Source organism: Paroedura picta, chromosome 3 (genome assembly GCF_049243985.1).
Source record: "Paroedura picta isolate Pp20150507F chromosome 3, Ppicta_v3.0, whole genome shotgun sequence".
Taxonomy (NCBI): domain Eukaryota; kingdom Metazoa; phylum Chordata; class Lepidosauria; order Squamata; family Gekkonidae; genus Paroedura; species Paroedura picta.
Window position 1 is genome coordinate 91,809,440 of NC_135371.1, and position 22,549 is coordinate 91,831,988.

Below are 22,549 nucleotides of genomic sequence, written 5' to 3' on the forward strand. Positions count from 1 at the left end.
AAACTAAACCAGAAGAAACACTGACTTAGGACAAGACAATCTTTAAAAAAGAAAGGCAAACTAGAAGACAGTCAAGAGAAGATTTCTTTTAGGTGGAATTGCAGGCTGGCAAGAAAACGGGTAGAAAGCAGAAGGGAGTGAAACTATCAGAACTAGGAAAGGAAGAAAGAGCAAAATACTTGAAAGATCAAGCTCCTAAGTGGAGGGCCTGTTAGAAAAATACTGAGATTAGCAAAAGAAATCAGCAAGTGATGCAGAAGAAGAAAACTGGGAAGAATGTGATTAGAAGCAGGAAAACAAGAAGCAGAAGGAAGCATGGATAACAGACACATCACCCATAAAAATGTATCAAACATGTTTTACACAGTGTATCAGGACACTTTACTGAACCACCTTCTCTCTTTATTGTACCTTCTTCAATTTTTTCATCTGGTGGTTCATCAAAAATAGCTGTCACTAGACACAGATAGAGCCTCTTGTGGCACAGAGTGGTAAGGCAGCAGACATGCTGTCTGAAAGCTCTGCCCACGAGGCTGGGAGTTCAATCCCAGCAGCCGGCTCAAGGTTGACTCAGCCTTCCATCCTTCCGAGGTTGGTAAAATGAGTACCCAGCTTGCTGGGGGGTAAACGGTAATGACTGGGGAAGGCACTGGCAAACCACCCCGTATTAAGTCTGCCATGAAAATGCTGGAGGGCGTCACCCCAAGGGTCAGACATGACCCAGTGCTTGCACAGGGGATACCTTTACCTTTACCTTTTAGACACATATACCCATGGCCACAGCAAAAAAAAAAAAAAAAAAAAAAAAAAGAAAGGAAAAAAGATATAAACAGCAGGGATGCCTAAATTTCTTTAGATTGCACCTAATATAATTTGACAATTGCTGGAACCCCCTGCTGTATTGTTTCCAAAAATATGTATCCTAAAAGACACAGTGATCCAATGCTTAATGCAGTGCTAGGAAGACACAGACCAAGAGAGATAGGTAGTTTGTTATGCTGATGCTTCATAACCACGAGGCATCAGAAGCCTCCACAGCATAAGCTTCTAATCTAAGCAAACCTGAAAGAGCCCTCAGAAACACAGTTCTGGCAATGACATCCTCTCATCTCCATTTATGGTCCTGACTCTATGGCCAGTGACTGGCAACCTGGTAATACTGCTTGCAGAGGGTAGCTGAGAGCGTCCAGGTGGGTGGTCATGTTGGTCTGAAGCAGCAGAACAAAGTCTGAGCCCCGTGGCAACTTGAAGACCAACAAGATTTAATTCTGCATATAAGCTTTCATGTGCATGCACACTTTCAGTTCCGTATTGGACAAGGCACACATGTACATGGAAGTTTATACCTTGAATAATTCTCGGTTGGCCTTAAAGTCGCCACTGGACTCAGACTTTGCTCAGAAGGCAGCTGAGTTAGTTTGTTGCACCAACCACACTCTGTGGCTCTTTGTGGCATGAGCTTCAAGAGCAAAAGAAGAACCCTGCTGGATCAGATCCATGGTCCATTTAGTCCAGCACACAGTTATTCTGGAGCATTTGTGGACTAGAGTCTGCTTGCTTCTTTTTCAACAAGTTCTAAGTCTACCAGAACTTTTAAAAATAGTCCTGAAAGAGCCTTTTTGCTTTTCTTGCTATATTCTTGTTGACTGTTTAGCCCCATACGTGGGAACTTTTTCTTTGTCATCTCTCACTCAAGTATGCATTGACTACAGACACCCAGAATGGTTATCCACAAAAGCTAGACTCTTTGGCTACAGCCCATTTCATCAAAAGAAATATTTCTTAGAAGTGTGACCCAAATGTGATCGTTAGAGACTTTGCGTACTTACATAATTATCTCTTGCAGACCAGCCTGGATACAGTTGCATGTGAAGCTGCCTTTCCTTGCGGGCCAGTTCATAGTACTTGGCTTGTTCCTCCCGTGACAGTGCATGCCACTGCAAGAAACCACAGGACACTGTGAGGCACAATGGCATCCTTCAAGCTTGGGAGTCCAGTCCCAACAAATCACAGATAGTGCAGCCAAGAGAAAGGGGTTCTGTTGACTTACTTTTGTACAAAAATAAAAGCCCTTTTAGATATAAGTAGAGTATAAGAAGCTGCCTTGTAATGTTTGGAACCATTGGTCTGTCTTGTGCATTACTTTCTACTTTGCCCAGCCGCAGCTCTCTGAGACCTCAGGTAGAAGTCTGTCCTTGCGCTAAAGTAGAGATGCCACGGTTGCAATTCTAGATGGTCCGTGTACAAATCACGCATTCCATCCCTTGTACGAAGACAGAATCCCCTATCTGGAATCACTGCTGAAAAACTCCATCAATGGAGGGAAGTAAACTACTGATCAAAATAGTTCTGAAGCACAGTAAAGAATTTTTCCTCTGGCTTTTCTTTTCTTCCCTGAAGACTTTCTCTGAGAAAGCCATGTTGGTCTGAAGCAATAGGAAAGACTCGAGTCCAGTGGTACCTTTAAGACTAAGAAAGTTGAATTTTGGGTGTAAGCTTTGGGATGCATGCACGCTTCCTCACGTACAGCATGAGATCTGTGCGCCTGCAGATGGAAGCTTATACTCAGAATTAAACTTTGTTGGTCTTAAAGGTGCCACTGGACTCAAACTTTGTTCTAGTTTCTCCAGTCATGTGAAATTGCACATTATTGCTTCACTGTCATCTAGCTGTACACTTTTAACCAAGTTTTCTTCAGTATCCATGTGTTCGGAAGAAAGCGTTTCCTGTAAAAACAGAAGACAGTCCTCTCTTAGTTTTAGATTTAAACCCGGAAGCCTAGCCATTGCTGAAGTAAAGCTGTCCAGAGGGAAGGAAAAACCCAACACTAACCTGAACAACATTTCTTTGAGTTTCTAAAGCTCAAGTGAGAGACATTGCTCAGATTTCTTGGGATTAAATTTGGTTGTGTGGCTAAATGGCTTATCCACACAGAGAAAGGACATTTAGATGGCTGCATTATATGATTAATCAAGAGCATGAACCATTTTATATGGGCCAGAAGAATCCCAGCTCAGCCATGATCCTACTCAGTACTGACTCTGTACCAACCTACACATAACCAAATATCAGAGTCAGATCCCAGCTCAGCCATGAACCTATTTGGTGGCTTTGAAAACACCCGTCCAGGTGTATGCAACCCTTTAGGGCTAAGAACTGCTGTTTTTTTATACCTCACTTTTCACTACCCAAAAGAGTCCCAAAGCAGCTTACAAACACTTTTCCCTTTCCTCTCTCCACAACAGACACCCTGCGAGGTAGGTGGGGCTGAGAAAGCTCTAACAGAACTACTCTGTAAGAACAGCCCTAAGAGAACTGCGGATAGCCCAAAATCACCCAGCCGGTTGCATTGGTTCTCCAGATTCAAGTCTGCTGATCTTTAACCACTATACCATGCTGGCTCCCGAGTGTCGATCAAATCCTTCCCCTCACACTGTCTATCTCTGAGGAGTCTGGTGTGTTAGCAAACAAAAGATGGATGACATGAAGGCTATGCTCAGCCAGACATGCTGGGATGAAGCAGAGTCAACATCTGAAGGGCTTACTTTGTACCCAGGAGGCAGCTGCATAGGTCTAGGTAGTGGTGATGGGAATAAACTGTACCCTATTCCACCATCCCCGTTGGTTCAAGAGCTCACCTTGATTTCTTGGGGACAGAGCCAACCCTGTATGCTGCTCAGCAAAGTCATCTGGCAAGCTGCTGTTTGACTGCACCTCCTTTAGACCTTTACACATGCTCACTGCACAAGCAAAGCTTGTAGGCATGAATGTGCTGAGCCATTCTCACCACTGTATGTGCATTCATTCATCTGGACCCTGGATTTTTCAAGGTACTGGGCTCAGGGTACAAAAGTGAAATGGTCCTGCATTCAGACATCCATATAAACACTTGGGCAGGAATACAGCATGAACAGAAGCATGTGTGAAAATGTCTGAGCCTGCATTTCCTATCCATGTGAAGGAAATAACTAGGATCTACCTCAAAGAATCTGAGGACTGTAAGGCACTTTATATTTTAAAAATGATACAGAGATGTTTGTTGGAATTCAGATTTCTGAGCAATCCAGAACCACTTGAGAAACTTGGTGAGGCAGGGAATGTCAAACAATCAGTGTTAGTACAGAAAGTATTGGAACAAATTTAAGAGAAGGCTTACAAAATTTAGTATAGACCATGAAGACCTTTTGGCTATAGGTTGAATGGCTTACTGGCAGACCTGGGACAGGGCTTCACAACTTTTCTCTTTCTCCAAATCAAGTGCCCAGGGGGCTGATTGCAGTTCATTCCGCACAGCTGCCAATGTAGCTAAATCTGAGAGGTATCGAAAAGTGCTGCAATTAACGGCGGCAGGTCTCGGTAACACACACAGCTGTTTTTCTCAGAAAAAAGGCTCTCCCACTAGCACTGTTCTTGTAACACACAAGTTTCTGGTCTCACCAGAATCATAACAAAGGAGACAATATTTTTCCGTGCTTACTCCTGCCCCTGGCCGTCAATCAAACAGAACAGCCAATGAACTGTTGCGTTCATGCTTCCCTTTAAAAAATGTTTTTTAAAAACCCGAAAACACCTGTTCATTCGATGTATCAGAAAGACCTTTTTCGCTGGCGTGGGAGCTGGCGCTTAATCATTTACACATTCTGACAGTTAACCCCCCCCCCCCGGGTGCAGTTTCTGGCCGAAATTACGGGCAGTGTCAAACAAGGGGCTGTATTGTGCTCGGAAACTTTACAGACAATTGCTTGTGGAGGGATTTCAGCTGAAGAAGCATCGCTTATTCGTTGCTTTTGCCAGTTTAAGGGGGGGAAAATGGCGATCGCCATGCCGGAAGCTCGGATGCTTAGGGAGGGACATTCTTGCTACCACTATATTGTGGATTCCCCGAAAAGCACTACAAAGAAAATATTTTTGCGGGAGTGTTGCAGGAATGTTGCAGATCGTGTACGACGTTGTGCATAATGTTAAAAAAATAGTGTTACACAATGGCAAGACTTCAGCAACATTAACGCTATGCAGAATGGACCTGCAATTTGGAATGTGACACAATGCAGTGTGTGTATGGGTGGTCATTAAGCCTTCTTGCCTGCCATTATCCTGACAGGAAACAGTCCCAGGGAGTCACTGTTGGCTCCATGAAGCAAGGTATTGATCCTAACTAAAAAGTAGCAAAAAAACAGGTCTCAGTTTGTAGAGGGCACTGAAGAGGCTAATGATGCATTGGTATTATACTTGGAATCAAAGACTAATAGAGTTGGAAGAGGCCATACAGGCCATCTAACCCAATCCCCTGTTCAACGCAGGATCAGCCTAAAGCATCCAGGATAAGTATCTGTCCAGCTTAAGTTTAAAGATGACAGTGAGGGGGAGCTCACCACCACCTTCGGCAGCCAATTCCACTGCTGAACTACTTCTAGGACTGTAACTCATCACTCCAACATGACAAGGACAGTGGTTTCAAATCCATTCCTTTAGAGGGCCCATTAATGAAATAGTAATCCCTACATACAGCTCTCATTCCCAGCTTCACGGAGAATTCATCCCACGCTTTCTTAGTTGCATGTGTCCCCAACAGCAGCTTAGTAACCCACCCATCATGCTCCTAGGTACATGTCTGGTGAAGTCCCTCAAAGCATGGAATTCCAGTCATGCCCTACCATCTTCCCATCTAACCCAAAGAGCATGATTCTTTTTTCCCTTCAGTTCATTGGATGAAGCCATTTGATTTGGGAAATGATAACAGCGTGCATGTAATAACTCGTACGTGGCTGTCAGAACAGCAAGAGTTCAGTAGCACCTTAAAGACTAACAAACTTTGTGGCAGGGTATGAGCTTTTCTTTGTTCACCATATTCTTGCTTGCATTCTTACCCGTCTTCCTAAAATCTGATTGATGGCTGCGCTTTCTTTCAAGGTGCATTCAGCAATAACCTTTGCCCGCATTTCTTTCATATACAGCATAAAAGCATTCAGAGGCTTCTTAATGGTTGGCTTCTTGGCTTCCTTCTCTCTTTTTGGTTCGGATTGCGATTTCCTTGACCAAAAAAAAAGGGGGGGGAGATGAATTAGGATGAGTTACTTCTGCATGTCTGAAAAAATACTAAAATCCACGAGTGTACATTAAAAAAAATTAAATTAGTATAATATCATCTCCAGCAGCAGCCACCTCCAACTGTGAACCATGGCTGGATAAGATGGCCTGATCCAGCACAGATAGGTCTTACTTTTTAGTGATACTTCCTTAAATGTTGAGTAAAGGGTATCCAAATCCACTACTCTGATTTACAAAACTGTACATGGGAGACTGATTTTGGGAGGGTGGAAGTAGCTGACACGTAAAGGGTTAAGGGTCCTCTTCCCGCCCACCGCATCTTTCCTACTTTCCTGGCCCTGCTCTGCTAATGAGAAGCAACCGCTAGTCTTGGCAGACCCCCACACCTTTATCCCAAGTCTTCAACACTTACATGTTTCGCTCATAATGATCAGTTTCTTGTTTCCCAGAGTGGGACGTGATGCCTGTGTGCGGGATTCCTGTGGCATGCATTCCAGGGCTGAACACCAATGGATGTGTTAGCCTGCAAAATAAATAAAGGATGTGACTGCTCGGACTTTGAAGTCTTCAGCATGTACTGAAGGTGAACCTGGCTTTTAAGAGAACAAGCTCAGCGCCCAGGAAAGCAGCCCCTGGGGTTTAAACTAGCAAGGTATATAGTGGTAATGAGTGGCAGACTCTCATCTGGAGAACAGGGTTTGTTTCCCTGCTCCTCCACATGCAGCCAGCTGGGTGACCTTGCGCTAGTCAGAGTCCTGTTAGAGTTGTTTTGCAGAGCAGTTCTCTCAGCCTCACCAACCTCACAGAGTGTCTGTTGTGGGAAGAGGAAGGGAAAGGTGTTTGTAAGCCACTTTGAGACACCTTCAGGTAGTGAAAAGCAGGGTATAAAAACCTACTCTTCTTCTAAAGCGGAATTCCAAAGATACAAAAAGTGGGGCTGCAATGAATGGAGATCAAGAGATTTAGGAGGTGGGATATTTGGAAATAGGGAATGTTCTGTTGAATCACCACATTCTGGAACTGCATTATTCAATGAAATCAAGTGCCAGATTTGGCAATAGTGACACCATCTCGCTCAGTAATCTGCTCTCCAAACAATAGCTGTTTGAGCACTAGGTGGCACTCTGAGCTGTTGTTTTTCCATAGAGTTGCAACCAAGTGGGAATCATATTTCTCATCTATTCATATTATAGTGGCTTATCCTGACATTTAGTAAGCAAAGCAATTCTTTCTGAACTAAAATCACCCAGTAGCATTCTGATGAAGTTTACAGCAATGTTGAGCTCGTCAAAGCCAAGCATGACTCAGAATTTTCCTCCTCCCAATTCTTGTAGTTAAATAAGGGCTACAAGATTTAATTTGGTGTGTGATTAAGCTTAAGGAGCTGTACTTAACAATTCTCTGCAGGCACATCAGTTTTCAGCTCCAATGAAAACAGAAAGGCTGGCTGGCTGGATGTTTTGTGTTTGCTTTCTCACACAAAGCTCTTCAAAACTGCCTTTTGGCATTGCTGAGCAATTCATATCTTCCAATGAGCAACACTGTAGATTTGTAGCCAAATGTGTTTCAGATTATGACAAGATGTGGATATCGGAAAGTCTCCACTACCCTCCATCCTCAGCGTGATCTAGCCCCTTTATAAACTTTATGTCAGATGTTCAGATCTCTGCTGTTGACACTGTATTGTTAATGCTGCACAATAAACAGAGCTGCCTTCCCCAGCACTCCCTCTCCCTCCTAAGTAGTTTAGAGCACAATGGGATCTCTGAGGGCACATCCACCACTGCCAATGCAGTCACAGATCAAATCCTGATTAACAGGGTAGGCACTCTTCCACAGCTGGGAAAAGCATTTTCAACATGAACACGATGCTGTCCCAGCTTTACGACTGACGCTTGAGACAGCGCAATTGCCCCATGGGAGACAACCAACTCTTCATTAGCTCTGTTGGCACAAAAAGAAATGATGCCTTGATTCCCATCTACTGGCATGGCTTGAAGCTTGATCTCTATCTGTCAAGGTGTGCTTTCTTGTCTACAGAACCTGCCTTGTTCTCCTCAGTTAAGTGAGAATGACAGCGTAAGGAAGGATAGAGCTACTGAGGAGGCCTGCAAACTATGTTTATCTTAAGCCTGAAGACGCTCAGACGGGAGTAAATGCCTGCAGTAGGCAGAACATGAAGGCAATCACGGCAATGCTACATTAATAATGTGCTTTTTCCTTACTCCATCACCCAGGGCAAATCCCAGAACGTCTTCATCAACGGACTCTTCAAAAGCACTCTGCTCAGGAAGACACATAGCAGAAACCAAAGCTGGCAAGGCCAACAAACGGCCTCGTGCATATACTTCCTGTAGGTTGAAGTTCACCTCAGGTGGACCTTCTCAGGTGAACCAGGAAGTCAGCAGAAGTTCATTTTAATGACTGCTTTCACAATTTACAACCAGCCTGTGCACGGGTGGAATAAGTGCATGCTAAATATCTAGGAATCAGTTGTGTGGACCAGGAGGCCAAAGTGAACTTTGCCTTTTCCTTCAAAACCTGGCTAATGTTTTCTAATTTTGCATGAGGCATGGTAGTACACAGTATTCCAGGAGTGACCTGTAGAAATGAGTATTCTAGGCACAGGATTTATTTTGTGGTCCTAGGAATACACAACAACCTTCAGCTGCAAAGTGTCTTATACCTCGATGGGAATAAAGATGGCTGCTTGGAGCCAACTAGGGAATATTTCTTTGGTGCCATGAAGGAGTTAATTTTCAACAACACTGTAAGGCTTCCTCTTTGTATCGGAATGGCATGTGGCCCATTGAAAAAAATGACAACAACACAGTGAGTAAGGACAAGGATCTGGTTATCTGGGCACAAAACCGACTTATGCAGTGTCAAGATCTACCTGGCTCTATAGGGTCGATTCTGATTGGCAGCTCTCTGGAGTCTCAGGCAGACTAGAAGTCTGCCCTAACACCAGCCTCTTGAAATCTTTTGAATTGGAGGCACCAAGGATTAGGCCTGGGACTTACTGTACACATTTCCATTCCCTGAACTTAACAGTTCTCAGTCCTTGTTAAGACAGTGAGTAAGAGAGATGGAAACACTTCTACTAGTTGGACCACCATGACATTTGCTGTATTAAGGGTACTGTGATGCTATCCTGGGAGGGCATGTGGTGCTAGAGACAGACAATAGCATGACTGGATCGTTGCTAAAATATCAGCTGAAAAGGGATCAGTGCTTACAAAGCAAATAATACCTTTCCCCACTTTTAACTCCAGCAAAGAGGTTTCGAAAGCTTTTGTATTATTAAAAAAAAAAAAGGAAACCTGGGACAAATGCAATGTGCATCCATCACAGGAAAGGAAATTTCAGATAAACTCACAGCTATTGTCTGTCTGGAAGCATAAGGAAGAAGCTGAGATATCTGAACATTTGAGAATTCTGTTGGACTGCTCCTATGGAGACTGATTCTATGACATCTTCATAGGCCTTCCCTCTTCCCACCATTGTTAGTTGACCAAGGTGTGGATTGTAGAGCTCTTCCCTTTGGGAGATGGATGTCTGTGGCTTTTTTTCCCTTTAGAAGTTGTCAGTCTAAAATAGCAGAATGCCTTCCCTGCCGCTGTCATGTGAAAGTTTGAGTCTCTCTCTCCCTCTCTGGCTGCTGCAAGCTCGCATGGCGTGAATGGCAAAAGAAGCAGAGCAATTGGTCCTAGCTTAGAGACAGCTCATACTTACCTAGAGAAAGTAGCCCCAGCAGAGAGCGCCGATGTATAGGGCTGTCTAAATCCACATGACGGGAGAGGGTAAACAGGCTGGCTCTGCCTGGGATCAGGAAGAAAGAGTCCATAAAGCATCTACATCTAGGTGTCTTTCCCTGCAAATACCTTTTTTCCACTTGGACTCAAAACTAGCTCGATTTTTTGGCAAAGGAGATGCTCCCTGGTTTCTATCTCAGTATGGGATTATTTAATTGCACACGGGCCTACATTGGGCTGAAATGTTGCCTGTAGCTCCACTAACCCCAAAGACAGTGCCATCCTATCCAGTTTAAACTAACAAAATCAACAGGCTTCGACTGGAGCAGTTCTGCACGGAGCAGTGTTACCACAACTCAACTTGTGTTTATCCATTTTAAACTGTGCCTGGAGCTCCAGAACCAGTTTCAAGCACCACAAACAACTTCCAGATGATCTTGAGGGAGGGGATACATATCCCCATCTGCATATAACGACACATCCAAATAATTAGGATGGGCCACAATGAGCATCTCCCTTTGCTGAATACCCAAGTGCACAACTGTATCATCTGTGCATGAATCTCTCCAGCTCCAATAGGGTACAAGACTTATATGCTTGAAGGATGAACATGGCTTATTCCTAGCTGTATCGGAGCATGAGTCAGACGGTTGGGGAGATTTACGATGGCCAGATGTGGTGCTGTTCACATCACTTGCTCTCTCAGGTACTCCGAACTCTAGAAACTGGTGTAACTTAGCCACTTATCTAAAGTGACAACATCCACTGTCCTTTTTATAAAATTTCTCTAGATTATTGTTACAGGGTAAACGAAGTCTGGTCTTGTACATGCTGAATTTTAACACAAGCTATTTTCATTGTAATGCAAAAATATGATTCAAAAGGAATGTACGTTCTTTGAATACAAGTAGAAAAGACAGGCAACTTTGTTAAACTAATACAAGCATATTTGGTTAGTAGCACAGACTTGTGTGGGATAATAAAAATGCCAACATATGGAAACATGAAGAGGCAAGACCCAAGGATGAGACACGGAACAGCTGTCAAATTATAAATGGTCATAATGAAAGATAAATTTCACTTATTCAGGCTTCCACTGTATGGCTTTGGTTGATACCCTCTGTAATTTATGATTTTTTTAATTTGTTGAGAATTGTACAAATGAGATATATCTGTTATTTCCTCGAGCTACAGCCCTTTGTAATTTATGAATGGGGATTTGTTAGAATCTTTATGTGGTAGACATGTCACAGGTAAGTAAAGGTAAAGGTATCCCCTGTGCAAGCACCGAGTCATGTCTGACCCTTGGGGTGACGCCCTCCAGCGTTTTCATGGCAGACTCAATACGGGGTGGTTTGCCAGTGCCTTCCCCAGTCATTACCGTTTACCCCCCAGCAAGCTGGGTACTCATTTTACCGACCTCGGAAGGATGGAAGGCTAAGTCAACCTTGAACCGGCTGCTGGGATTGAACTCCCAGCCTCATGGGCAGAGCTTTCAGGCTACATTTCTGCTGCCTTACCCCTCTGCGCCACAAGAGGCTCTTATGTCACAGGTAGAGTGGAACAAAAGATGCCTCTAGCCAGTGAGAGAAAAATCAGGGAGGCAGCCATAAAGAACAACAAGTGTTAATGAGCAAATTTCTAATATCCTTACATTACTCAGGCAAATGTGAATGCCTATAGTGACAAAGACAAAATTCTAGAAATGAATGTGCCTTAACCGTTAACTATGGAGCAAGTAAGAAGGAATATGATCCATTTAATAGCAAGTGGTGCCCAAGCCTTACTGAAATGGTTAGGAATATTGATTAAAATGATGAAATTCAACTTGCCCTGAACATTCAATAGCAGCACATTTAATTTCAGAGCAAAGTTCTGAAAAATGAAGATGGTTAAAACAGTGGTCCCCAACCCGCGGGCCGCGGCCCAGTGCCGGGCCGCAAAGGCCTTGGTGCCAGGCCACGGCTCCCTCTCCCCGCCCCCCCCATGCAGCAAAAAACTTCCCAGGCCGCAAGCTTGCGGCCTGGGAAGCTTCTTACTGCGGGAGGGGGGGAGAGGGAATCAGGCCTGTGCCCGCGTACTGCACATGTGCAGCCGAGCCACGCATCCGTGCATGCGTGATGCGCGGGGGTGCAGGCGCGCATGCGCGGCATGCTTGGGCGGGCAGTTGCCCTGCCGGTCCCCAGCCTCAAAAAGGTTGGGGACCATTAAAATGAAGCTGAAGGAGAGGGTCAAGTAGTTCGCCCCTTTTCCAAATGCTGGGAAGTTATTAAAACTAATAATAGAGGTTCAGATAAAACATGTACCATAGCTTAGAATGGTTACAACTGTCCTCAAGAATGCTACTGAGTAGAGGTAAGAAGACTTCCACTGAAAAGGCGGAAGACTTTCTCATACAAGTTAACCTCCCCCCACAAACACTCTAGCAGAACAAACATAGGTTGATAAGGCAAAGGGGGGGGGAATGAAAAAGAAACTACAAAAACAAACCATAACACATTTATTTACATACTTTGGAAGTAGGAGGAGTAGGGAATCACTGCTTTTGAGGACAAAGGTGTGAAAGGAGCTCTTTTGGGTGTCGAACCTTCCAAACTTCCACAAGAGAGAATTGCTGGAAGTTCCTCAATGCAACTTTTGGGAAGTTTGAACTGGCTTTCTTCTCTGATTTATCTAAATTTGGATTCTGGGTCGCGTTAAAATCTCCGATTATAACCAAGTTATTACCTGTCACTTCTGAGTGTCTGTCAAAAATGTTTTTCGTAGAATGTATCTTTCTTATTATTTGGAGCATATATGTTTACAAGAATCAGCTTTTGTCTGTCTGGAAGAGAGATCTTTAAAGATAAAAAACGGCCTTCTAAATCCTGACAAAAAATTTCAGCTTTTATATTTGGATTTAACAGATATGTTGCAACACATCTTTTCTTTACATGTGCCGAGGCAATAAACTCTTGTCCTAATTTCTTTGATTTCAGTACATTTTGATGTTTGTTGTTCACATGCGTTTCTTGTAAGCATATTACATCCGGTCTCAGCTTTTGAAATTGACTAAAAATTTTCTGTCTTTTGTTTGGTATGTTCAAGCCATTAACATTTACTGATATGATTTTTAATGTTTCCATATCTTATATAAGATATAACCTTATTTCTTACCAACTGCACCTGGCAGATCATGTTGTGATTTTGGCTTTTGTATGACTGGTAACTGTTGTGTTTGCTGTGAATCTTTGTCTTGTCTAAGAGAATCTGCCAGTTCCTGTGCTTGTTGAAGCGTCTCTATAGTCTTTCTGCCCGAGGGTAGTAATACTTCCAACACAAACGGTATCCTCCAGAAATATTTTATATTTTTACTTATTAGAATTTGTCTTAAGAAGTGATATTGTGCTCTTTTGCGTAAAGTTTCAGCTGGTAAGTCCTGAAATATCTGTAATTCTTGCTTATCAGTTATAAATGGCTCAGTGTGATTTTTCAATTGAAAGGCATTTTTAGTTTTCTTGCAATCAAAACTGATCAGTATGTCCCTTGGTTGAAGCAAAAATGAATTCATTGCCTTATCTTTACTGCAGCTATCATAAAGAGATATGCACCATGGTAGAAAAAATATACTGTCTACTACAAACTCTTTTAGCCATCAATGTTTTAACTCTGCCATAGAAGTTAAAGACCCATTTTCTGCTTTCATAGATGGTATTATTTCACATTACACTGTGCTAGATGACTTAGTAACAGAATTACAAAATAATAAAGACCTAAGAGAGTGGGATTTCCTCCAGGATACAAAAATTGACAGATCTTTAACTGTGCAGTCCAGGTATGCTCCGTAGTTTAAGACCCTTAAAAAATATTCACAGCAGAGCCCTGTATCTGGGTAATGTAAATGTGAGCTAAGGGTAGCGTTTTCAGCCCTGAGATTTCTGTCAATGCCCTCTTCAGTTCTGACTGGGAGATATGCTCAAATTCCTCTTTTACAACATCTCTGTATCTGTGGGAACCCAGTATTTGAAGATCTGCCACACTATCTATTGGAATGTCTATTTTACACAAACCCAAGGAGGAAATTTCTAAATAAAATTATTCCTGGGGGCATTTTCTTCAGCCCATGATAAATTAAGGTATTTGGTGTCTGATATGGACCCATTTGGGACACAAAGGGTTCCCCCCTTTGCTTTGGCCGCAAGAAAGATTCAAACTGACCTTGTGCCAAATACTGTGGGCTAATGAGCAGAATGTATGGGTCAAGTGTAATTTTTATTCTGGTTAAGTGATAACCGTGACAGATCTGTGTTTGTTTTGAACAATTTTATTGTTATCTGATCTTATGATGGCCTATGGCCTAGTGCAATGAAGTTTGACAAAGTTTGACATACTAAAGGGATACCCAAATCAGAGCCATTTTTTTGTGTTAAAACATCTGAAGAGCTAGGTCGGATAATGGTGATTGGATCCTGCCTTCTGGTGTTTAGCTCCATCAGCAGATCGATTGCTAAATTGAGGGTGCTTCCTACTACTTTCTCCTTCTATTGCAGATGCCCATTTTGCCTCCCCTCCCCTCCCAAGATTTCCTTGGCCTCACAATAGCAGGAATTCAGGAGGCTCAGTAGACTGAAGCAGGATGGAAGAGATGAAGAAGTCCTGTTCTCCCACTTTCATTCCACTGGGGGTGCTTTAGATCCACTCCGGTGAGAAGGAATAAAATTACAGATTTCATAATGAGGAGAAGCAGCAAATTCTCCCAAGGGCCAGCATCAGGACCAGTATTGCACTGGTTATCAAGGGAACGGTGAGGCAGCCAAGTTTGTGGATAACAGAGAATTATTCAGAAGGGTTAAAAACACCGTGTGACACCAAATTGTCTTTTAAAATTAGAACAATGGGTACTGAAATAGCAGAACATATTTAAATAAGTGCAGAATCCTAAACCACACAAATGAATCTGTGGAAAGAGATCTTGTTGCTATAGTAGGTAGTATCATAAAAGTGTTACCTCAGCAAACTTCAGTTCTACTCACATTTAAAATACTACCGCAAGGAACAATGACTACAAGCACAGATAGCTTTAAAAAAAGGCACTAACAAATTAATGGAGGATTAATTAACCCAAAGGGGTCCTAACCCCCAGGTTGAGAACCAGTGCTTTAAGGCAATGGCAATTTGTACAGCTGGTATAGTGGTTAAGAGCAGTGGCTTCTAATGTGCTGAGCTGGATTTTATTCCCTGCTCCTCCATGTGCTGGGTGATCTTGAGCTAGTCACAGAACAGTTTCTCTCAGAGTTCTCTGAGGCTTACCTTCCTCACAGGGTGTCTGTTGTGGAGAGAGGAAGGGAAGGCTATTATAAGCCACTCTGAGACTCCTTTGGACTGTGAAAAGCAGTGTATAAAACACAACTCTTCTTCTACTGGGAAGGTGCTACTGGAAAATAGTGTCTCCCCTCTCCACATCTCCACATGTCCCCATGTCCCTATGTCCTCATGGTGCTTCTGTGCCTCCTCTACAGTTTCCCATCTTCCATGACATTGGTCTCAAATTTGTTTTATTATGATGGTCTTTGGAAGATTGTAGCAAGATCATATGACTTACTCCTGAGTAAACATTCCTAGGGCAGAAGCTTTTTCTGGCCGCCCTGAGCCTATAAGAATGGAGAGGATATCAAGCCATATGATATATGGCTGGAGAGCAGTATTTGGCTTAGTGGGGCCTAAGTTGCGCAGGCCAGTCTTAAGACCTGTAAACATTCACATACACAGCTACCCCTCAGGAGAAAAAAATAAACTCTAGTAAATCCTGATAGCTTTTTCACAGTTGACCAATCTGGAGCAACACTGACTTGAATAAATTCACTCCAGAGCCAAGTGGTAAGTTATTTCCTATCTTTTATTTCCTGGAGTGGAAAGCTGATTTGTGTGTTGTGTCAGCACTGCAACCTCTCCAGGTACTGGCTGAATAGGCACAGGAGCTGGAGAATTCATGGAGAATGCACAACACCTACACATGAAGGACATGTATGCATGTATATTCCCTCTTCAAGTTCTGGAATGTTTGAAAAGCAGTGTCCCGGGTCATAGGGAGGGAACATACATTTTAAGTGATGCTGTTCTTCTCCAGCCATCAAATGCCACATTGCAGGAGTGATGTGGGTTAATAAGAAATTAAGTGGGGCCTCAAAAGAGTCTGCTTTTAATTGAATACTACAAGTAAAGCCCGTTTGTAATAGGAAGAAGGCTGAGAAGAAGGGTGGGCGGGCCCCCTAAGCGACGGGCAGGGTCAGCGTGGGAAGCGCACGGGCGGCTGCTGCTGCACAGACTTCTAAATTCTAATTCTAATTCTAAATTCTAAACTTCTTTTTAAAGCTCAGAAAAAATGTATTTCCATCTCAAGATCAGCTCCTTTGTACATGTAACAAATTCACACTGAAGTAATCATTAACCTTTGATAAGATAGGAGATACAGAACTAGGTATTTTAGTCCCAAAATCTCATAATATACATGTCCTTGCGCTAGGTGAATAGAATCTACATTCTGTGACATATCATGTTCTTCCTCATTAGTATTTCAGAATGGCAGAGCAGAGCTGATATCGAATCAAAGTATATGAAAAGGACATCCCCAAATTTGCCTTGAAACAAGTTCCCACCACCAAATCCTTTTAACAGCACTTTAGGGGAAGAATTCATGGGGAGTGGGGGTGGGAAGGGCTTTCCTCTTCCTCATGTGGCTCTTTCCAATGCAAAATTGCACTGGAGACATTATTCACCGCCATCCCCCCAAGACATTTCAAGTTGAAAACTCTCTCTCTCTCTCTCTTTGTGTGTGTGTCTGTGTGTGTATAGGGGGGAGAGGAGGAACACTCCTGTTTGCCTGCCTTCTCAGGAACTCATTCTACAAAATGGGTGTCCCCAGAGTGAACTTGGGAATGCTGCCTCATCTACTTTGTCTGTAAAAGATTCTTTATCGAGTTCCAACACAACAATCTCTGTTCTAAACAGGAGACAGCAGCAACATCAATAACACTGTGGTATTTAGAAAAAATATACTGGAATGTGTACATGCACTTTCAGATTTTGTAGGGAAAATAGTGGTGCTCCGTTTATACATTTTGGTAATAAATAGTTTACTCAGTGACAGACCTAGGATACTTACCATCCCATTGAAGGAGTTATCTGTCCAACGCCACCAGGAGGGAGGGAATAAAAACCAGGGATATCTGATGTTTGAGCAGGACGGTGAACACCTGATAGAGAATCAAGATATTATTTTAAGTTTAAAACTTTCTAACTGACTTAAGAACATGCAACAGGTAAAAATGTGAGTTGGGAAGAAACCTGGAAACATTGTTGTAATAAAGATAATGTTATAATGCCAAAATGATATAGCTCTTATCATTTTGTTTTAAGCCTAAGAAGGCCCTCCAGTGTATCTGTGTGGACAATGAGCACCATAGGGATTGAAGTAAAGAAAGTGTCAGTGTGGACAGGACCTGAAAAACTCTGCGTCTTCCCATTCACATGGCATCCAGAGGCGGAGTGACTATGAGGTTTACAAACAAATCATATCAACCTAGGCTTGGGAAAGATCATAAAGAATGTGTGTGTGTGTGTGTGTGTATGTAACAAATGAACACTGGACAAATAGACAATCACATCATGTAGATTCTCCTCAAAAAAATGTTTCAGCAAGAGAGCCAAGGCAGGGCAAAGCATCTATGTGAAAACAACCCATCTTAAAGGAGGCGCTGTGCAGTTTCCAGTCTTTATCACAATGGTCCTGCCACTGCAAATGCAAAGCAGCAATTGTTGTGGAAACTCATTCTAATTTTGAGGGGCTTCTCCTCTGTGAGAGATTGCAGTTTTGTGCTACACACTGTATGGTTTTCAGCTAAGGAATATTCTCACCACTTTCTCATCGGAATGAAATGGTAACATGCAAAGGATTTAAATATTTTTTAAAACTAGGAATTCTAAGTACCTTCAGAATTATCACATAGTAATTTTACTCATCAGTTGGAAAGGGAAGGAAAAAACAATGGCTAGTCTTAATTCTTTACCAGCTAATGACCCTGAATTAAGAAGGCTTACTTCTCTTACCCAAGAACCCTTGTAATAATAATTTTTAAAAATCCACAAATATATTTGGGCACATATCCAGTCAGCAAAAATCCCACAGCTACAGATCCTCAGCAGAGAATCATATTGGGGTACTATCAATGGCATCGGCTTCAGTTTTAACGTCAGTGTTTCATTTAGCAGGAGAGTCATCAGACTTCAAGGCAGGTTTGTTTTACAGCCTTAAGTCCCTGAGGTGCACTCACAGAAACTATCCAAGCCCCTCAAAGAGTCATGAAACTCTTTTCCATGGGCAATTTCAAGGACAGTTGGATATAAGGTGCATTATGTTATATCCCCATCCCCAGAAGAAATAAGCAAGACTTGAAACACCCCCACGTCAGACTTGGATATCTGCCCTTAGCTGAATTTCTTGTAAATTATAACATGTTAATGCTTTTCTCTTTTTTGGACTGTAATTTACTTTGAAGATCTGGTGGGTAATTTAGAAACCAAGAGTCTACATGCTGAAAAAAAAGTTTTTAATTTGTAGAAAGTAGGAAAATGAACAATTTCCAAATGACCTGTCTTGGCAGTAGTATGTGCAAAAAGGATTTGGGGTCTTAGTAGACCAGACACTGAACTTGAGTCAGCAGTGGGACTCAGTGGCTAAAAAGGCAAATGGGATTTGGAGCTGCATCACCAGATTGTGTGAGGTGATGGTTCCACTTTTGTCTGCTCTGGTTAGACCTCACTTAGATTACTGTGTTCTGAACTGAGCGCCACAATTGAAGAAGGATGTAGAGAAATTGGAGCATGACCAGTGGAGGGCTATGAAAGTGGTGAGGAGTTTGGAGACCAAGTTGTATGAAGAAAGGTTGAGAGAGCTTGGTCTGTTTAGCCTGTAGAGAAGGCGACTAAGAGGTGATATAATAGCCATCTTAAAATACTTGAAGGGCTGTCATATAGAGGATAGAGCAGAGTGTTTTTCTGTTGCCCTTGAGGGTTGGAACATAAGTTCCTGATAGATGGAGTGGAACAGGCTTCCTTGGGAGATGGTAAGTTCTCCTTCCTTAGCCCCCCCCCTGACACCCCCTCTCATGACTGAATAATCGAACCTACCCAGGGATTTGGCAATGATATTTTTCTGTTAAAATACTGTTCTGGTTGTCATGTTATGTTATGACTAAGGGCAAAGCCCATTGTATCCAGGAATACAACGGGCACTAGAACTTGATAGTGGGAAGAGGAAGGGGAGGAGAAGTCCAACCTGTAAGGGTTGAATGTGTGTGTTGTGTGGGAGGTTGTGGTGGCATGGTGATAAATGAGGGCATGGGTGTGGAGAGATGGGTGTCAAGAACCTGTGGTGTGGAATGTGTGTTGAATGTGGGAGAGGACTGATTTTTGGGAATTGTGGCATAGTGGTTACAGATGAGCTTTCAAGAGCCATGTCTTCAGATACATGAAGGGAACATCAGACTGGGGGATTACTTGGCAACCAATTTTTCCTAGTTCTGCATTCAACATCAATTCCCTTCTTGTGTGAATTAGGCCACAGACACCAAAATGTTCCCTTTCCAGACTACAAGGAATATGTTCAGACCAGGGACATCCAACCTCCAGGTGGGGCCTGGAGATCTCCTGGAATTACTGCTCCAGACTATAAAGATCAACTCCCCAGACAAAAATGGCTGCTTTGGAGGAGTGACTGTATAGCATTGTATCACACTGAAGTTTAGGGATGCCAGCCCCCAGGTGAGGTCTAAGAATCCCCTGGAAGTAAAGCTCATCTCCAGGAAGTCACGCTGAGGGAAAGCTCTTTCCCTTCACATGCATCCCTTCAAAAGGAACGGACGTGGCCCCAGAATCCCCTTGGTTGCCTGGCTGGTGATGTCTGCCCTTCTGAAGCCTGAGTCCTACTGCTGGCAATTGCAGTCCACGTTGATGACCGCAAGGCCAAGTCGTTGCCTAATAAAAGTGGATCACCTAGTTTCCCCAAAGTCTCACTGACTACTTTCCTGTAAAGCTAACTCCACTTGAAATTCTGGACCACTTATGCCTTTGAGGGGTTTTTTTTGGGGGGGGGAGAATCATCTGAGCATGAAATTGGGGTCACCGTGTGTGAGCAGGTAATTGTTAGTTTCCTGCATTCTGCAGGGGATTGGACTAGATGATCCCTCCCAACTCTATGACTCTATTATTCAAAGCTGGAACAAAAATCCTCAGGATTTGCATTGGCATACATTATCCAGGATAAAACTTTGAGAGGGTAAAGATGTAAATGTTTATTGTTTAATCACATTAGCTACATACATTTTCCAACAGCCCCAGTGTTTGGCAGGACCCTTGGCCACACAAGATGTGCCACTTTGCTACTGCTCAGGAGCTTGGTTGGAGGGGGGAGAATTGATAACTGATAATTAGTGCCATGAAATTATCAAAAATATGATAATGATGATGATGTAATTTATTACCCACCACTCCCAGACAGACAGCTAGCAGTGGGTTACAATAAGAACTCCACAACAAAAAAATAAAATCCCCAGCCATTAAAATACAGAGCACACAAAACAATGGCAGCTATCCCATCCCCAAACCCTCCCTATCCCAGACCCCTAAATCCCCTTTAAACCTGTGCCTCAGGGGAAATAAACAGGAAGCTTATGATCATATATTTTAGTTATATAGAAGAGGGCCCAGATCTTAATCGCTCTGGCCTCAACCAAATGCCTGGTGAAAGAGCTCCATCATGCAGCAACTCCAGAATTGACAAAAGGGTCCTCAGCTTTTCTGAGAGCTCATTCCGCCAAGTTGGGGCCAAGATCAAGAAGGTCCTGGCCCTGGTCGAGGCCAGATGCACTCTCTGGGGCCAGGGACCGCCAAATGATTAGCACCTGCAGAGCAAAGAGCCCTGCAGGGGCATAAGGCAACAGGAAGTCCCTCAGATATGTGGGACCCAGACCATGGATGGCCTTAAAGGTCTGAAGCACTCCACTCCAAAAACATTAAGGAGAAACACTGTGAATGGATCACCATTTATACTTTTCAGAATATGCTTGCTCAGTAATGCAAGTTGAGAGTTTATGCAAAGGTCAAAAAAGTAAGGAATCAGAAATGCCCATGGCCCATGTCACATCAGGCTAGTAGGCAGCTCTAGTAGTTTGTTGACATCCTTATCTCATTGTTAGACCTGAAGTGATTGCTTGAGTCTCTTGAGCTAAGAAGTAGGTCTAATCAGTCCCAGTCGACCAAACAGTCTCATACCATATTCTTGATTTATTTCAGTGCCTCATAGACACTGCATGGAAATAAACAGCAGGTGCTCAGGATGACCTTAAGGTTAAGTTACAATTGCCAAAGATAAAATTCCTAATTGGTAAGGCGATAGTGCAACCAAAAGTACAACTAGCAGTGGATCTTGCATGAATCACACCACCATTCGCCTCATTTCTGGCAACTTGCTGGTAATGCAATAAATGTGGGTTTAGAGCCATTTTATAAACATTTTCTAATGCTCACAACTTAACCCAGATATGCTTGATTGACCACCACATCAATCTGTGTAAATTTGGCCTTGTACTTAAGAGGAAATGCATGTATTAGGGCATTTGATTTTTAAGGCAGGCAGATTTGGAAGGGAGTGATTTGAAGTAGAGAAGCATTTGGGCCTGTGATGCTTAACTATTTCCCTGTTCAGAGCTTCTCTACTGCAAATCAGCTCTGGCTCCAACTCACTTTTCTGTCAGGGGGCTCAAATCATATTGTTCCTCATAAATGTGCATTTTGAGCCCCATAAGGGGAAAAGCAACTGGGAAGCATTTGGAATGGAGAAATGTTCATCAGGGAAAGAACTAAGTTCCCCTTTCACCACTTCCCCACCCACAATGTTCCCCCTGAAAAATCTTTCCTAATAAAAAAATTAAACCTTCACAGGTATTGGGGCTCTAATACACATTTGTGTATAGAGAATCCTATTAAGTTATCAGGGATGCATGCTTGATGTATTATGCAAAATGGGCAGGGGGTCTACTCAACAGGTGAATGTCTGTAGTGGACATAATACAAAAGAGGTACAGAGAATTGTGCTTACCTTGTTTCTGGTTGATGTCGGCTGGTAAGTGGGGCGAATGGGAGCCATGGCTGAAATGTTCATTGCTGTATGGGATGAGTGGGGTAAGTGGATGGACACCATGGGAGGGCTGTACTACAGGAACCTTGTTGGACTGAAAAATACAAATTGAGGGGAGAGAAGTTTGAACAATGTTAGCATTTGAGTTTTAATAATCCAGATTAAAAAAAACAACAACAGACAAACATCCTAAAATGCTCCTAACATTAGGTTAGCAAGTTCAAGAGTGGCTAGCCAGGGCCGGATCTGCACTGGGCTTTTTATGCCCAGTCATCCCCAAAACCCTAATCGACACGGTTTTTAATTTCCATTCTGATATCTAGTGCTTTAAATTTTCCCACTGCAACATCTATGATTGATCCATGGTGGCACTACCTTTCCCCTGCAATATCCAAGAGTGGATATAACTTTCTACACTTGAGAAAACCACCCCGAAAGCCCCAGTATTAAGTGTAGATTTCTGCATTTTGCTGGATTAACTTTCTCCCCCTCCTCTGTACCTCCAACACTGATGTAGCGAGGTAGTCTGTCATTGATTGGTCAGGGCATCAGTTCACAGACTGTTCCCGGTTGC

The 22,549-nt window shown here is 42.9% G+C and overlaps 1 protein-coding gene across 14 annotated transcripts in view; it reads right to left on the bottom strand.

Annotated features, from left to right (window-relative positions):
- Positions 1-22,549, bottom strand: part of TCF7 (transcription factor 7) — a 160,244-nt gene that overhangs the window by 23,401 nt on the left and 114,294 nt on the right. For 11 of the 14 annotated variants that reach the window (XR_013229261.1, XM_077326840.1, XM_077326838.1 and 8 more), the window contains 6 exons: positions 21,937-22,069; positions 16,945-17,035; positions 9,784-9,870; positions 6,461-6,571; positions 5,868-6,030; positions 1,830-1,937 (listed from right to left, as the gene is read on the bottom strand). Coding sequence is in view for 13 of the 14 variants with exons in the window: in XM_077326840.1 (XP_077182955.1) it covers positions 1,830-1,937; positions 5,868-6,030; positions 6,461-6,571; positions 9,784-9,870; positions 16,945-17,035; positions 21,937-22,069 (693 nt within the window). In the remaining variant the exon portion in view is untranslated. The remainder of the gene's footprint in view (positions 1-1,829; positions 1,938-5,867; positions 6,031-6,460; positions 6,572-9,783; positions 9,871-16,944; positions 17,036-21,936; positions 22,070-22,549) is intronic. The other 3 variants (XM_077326839.1, XM_077326842.1, XM_077326851.1) reach the window with 1 other exon arrangement.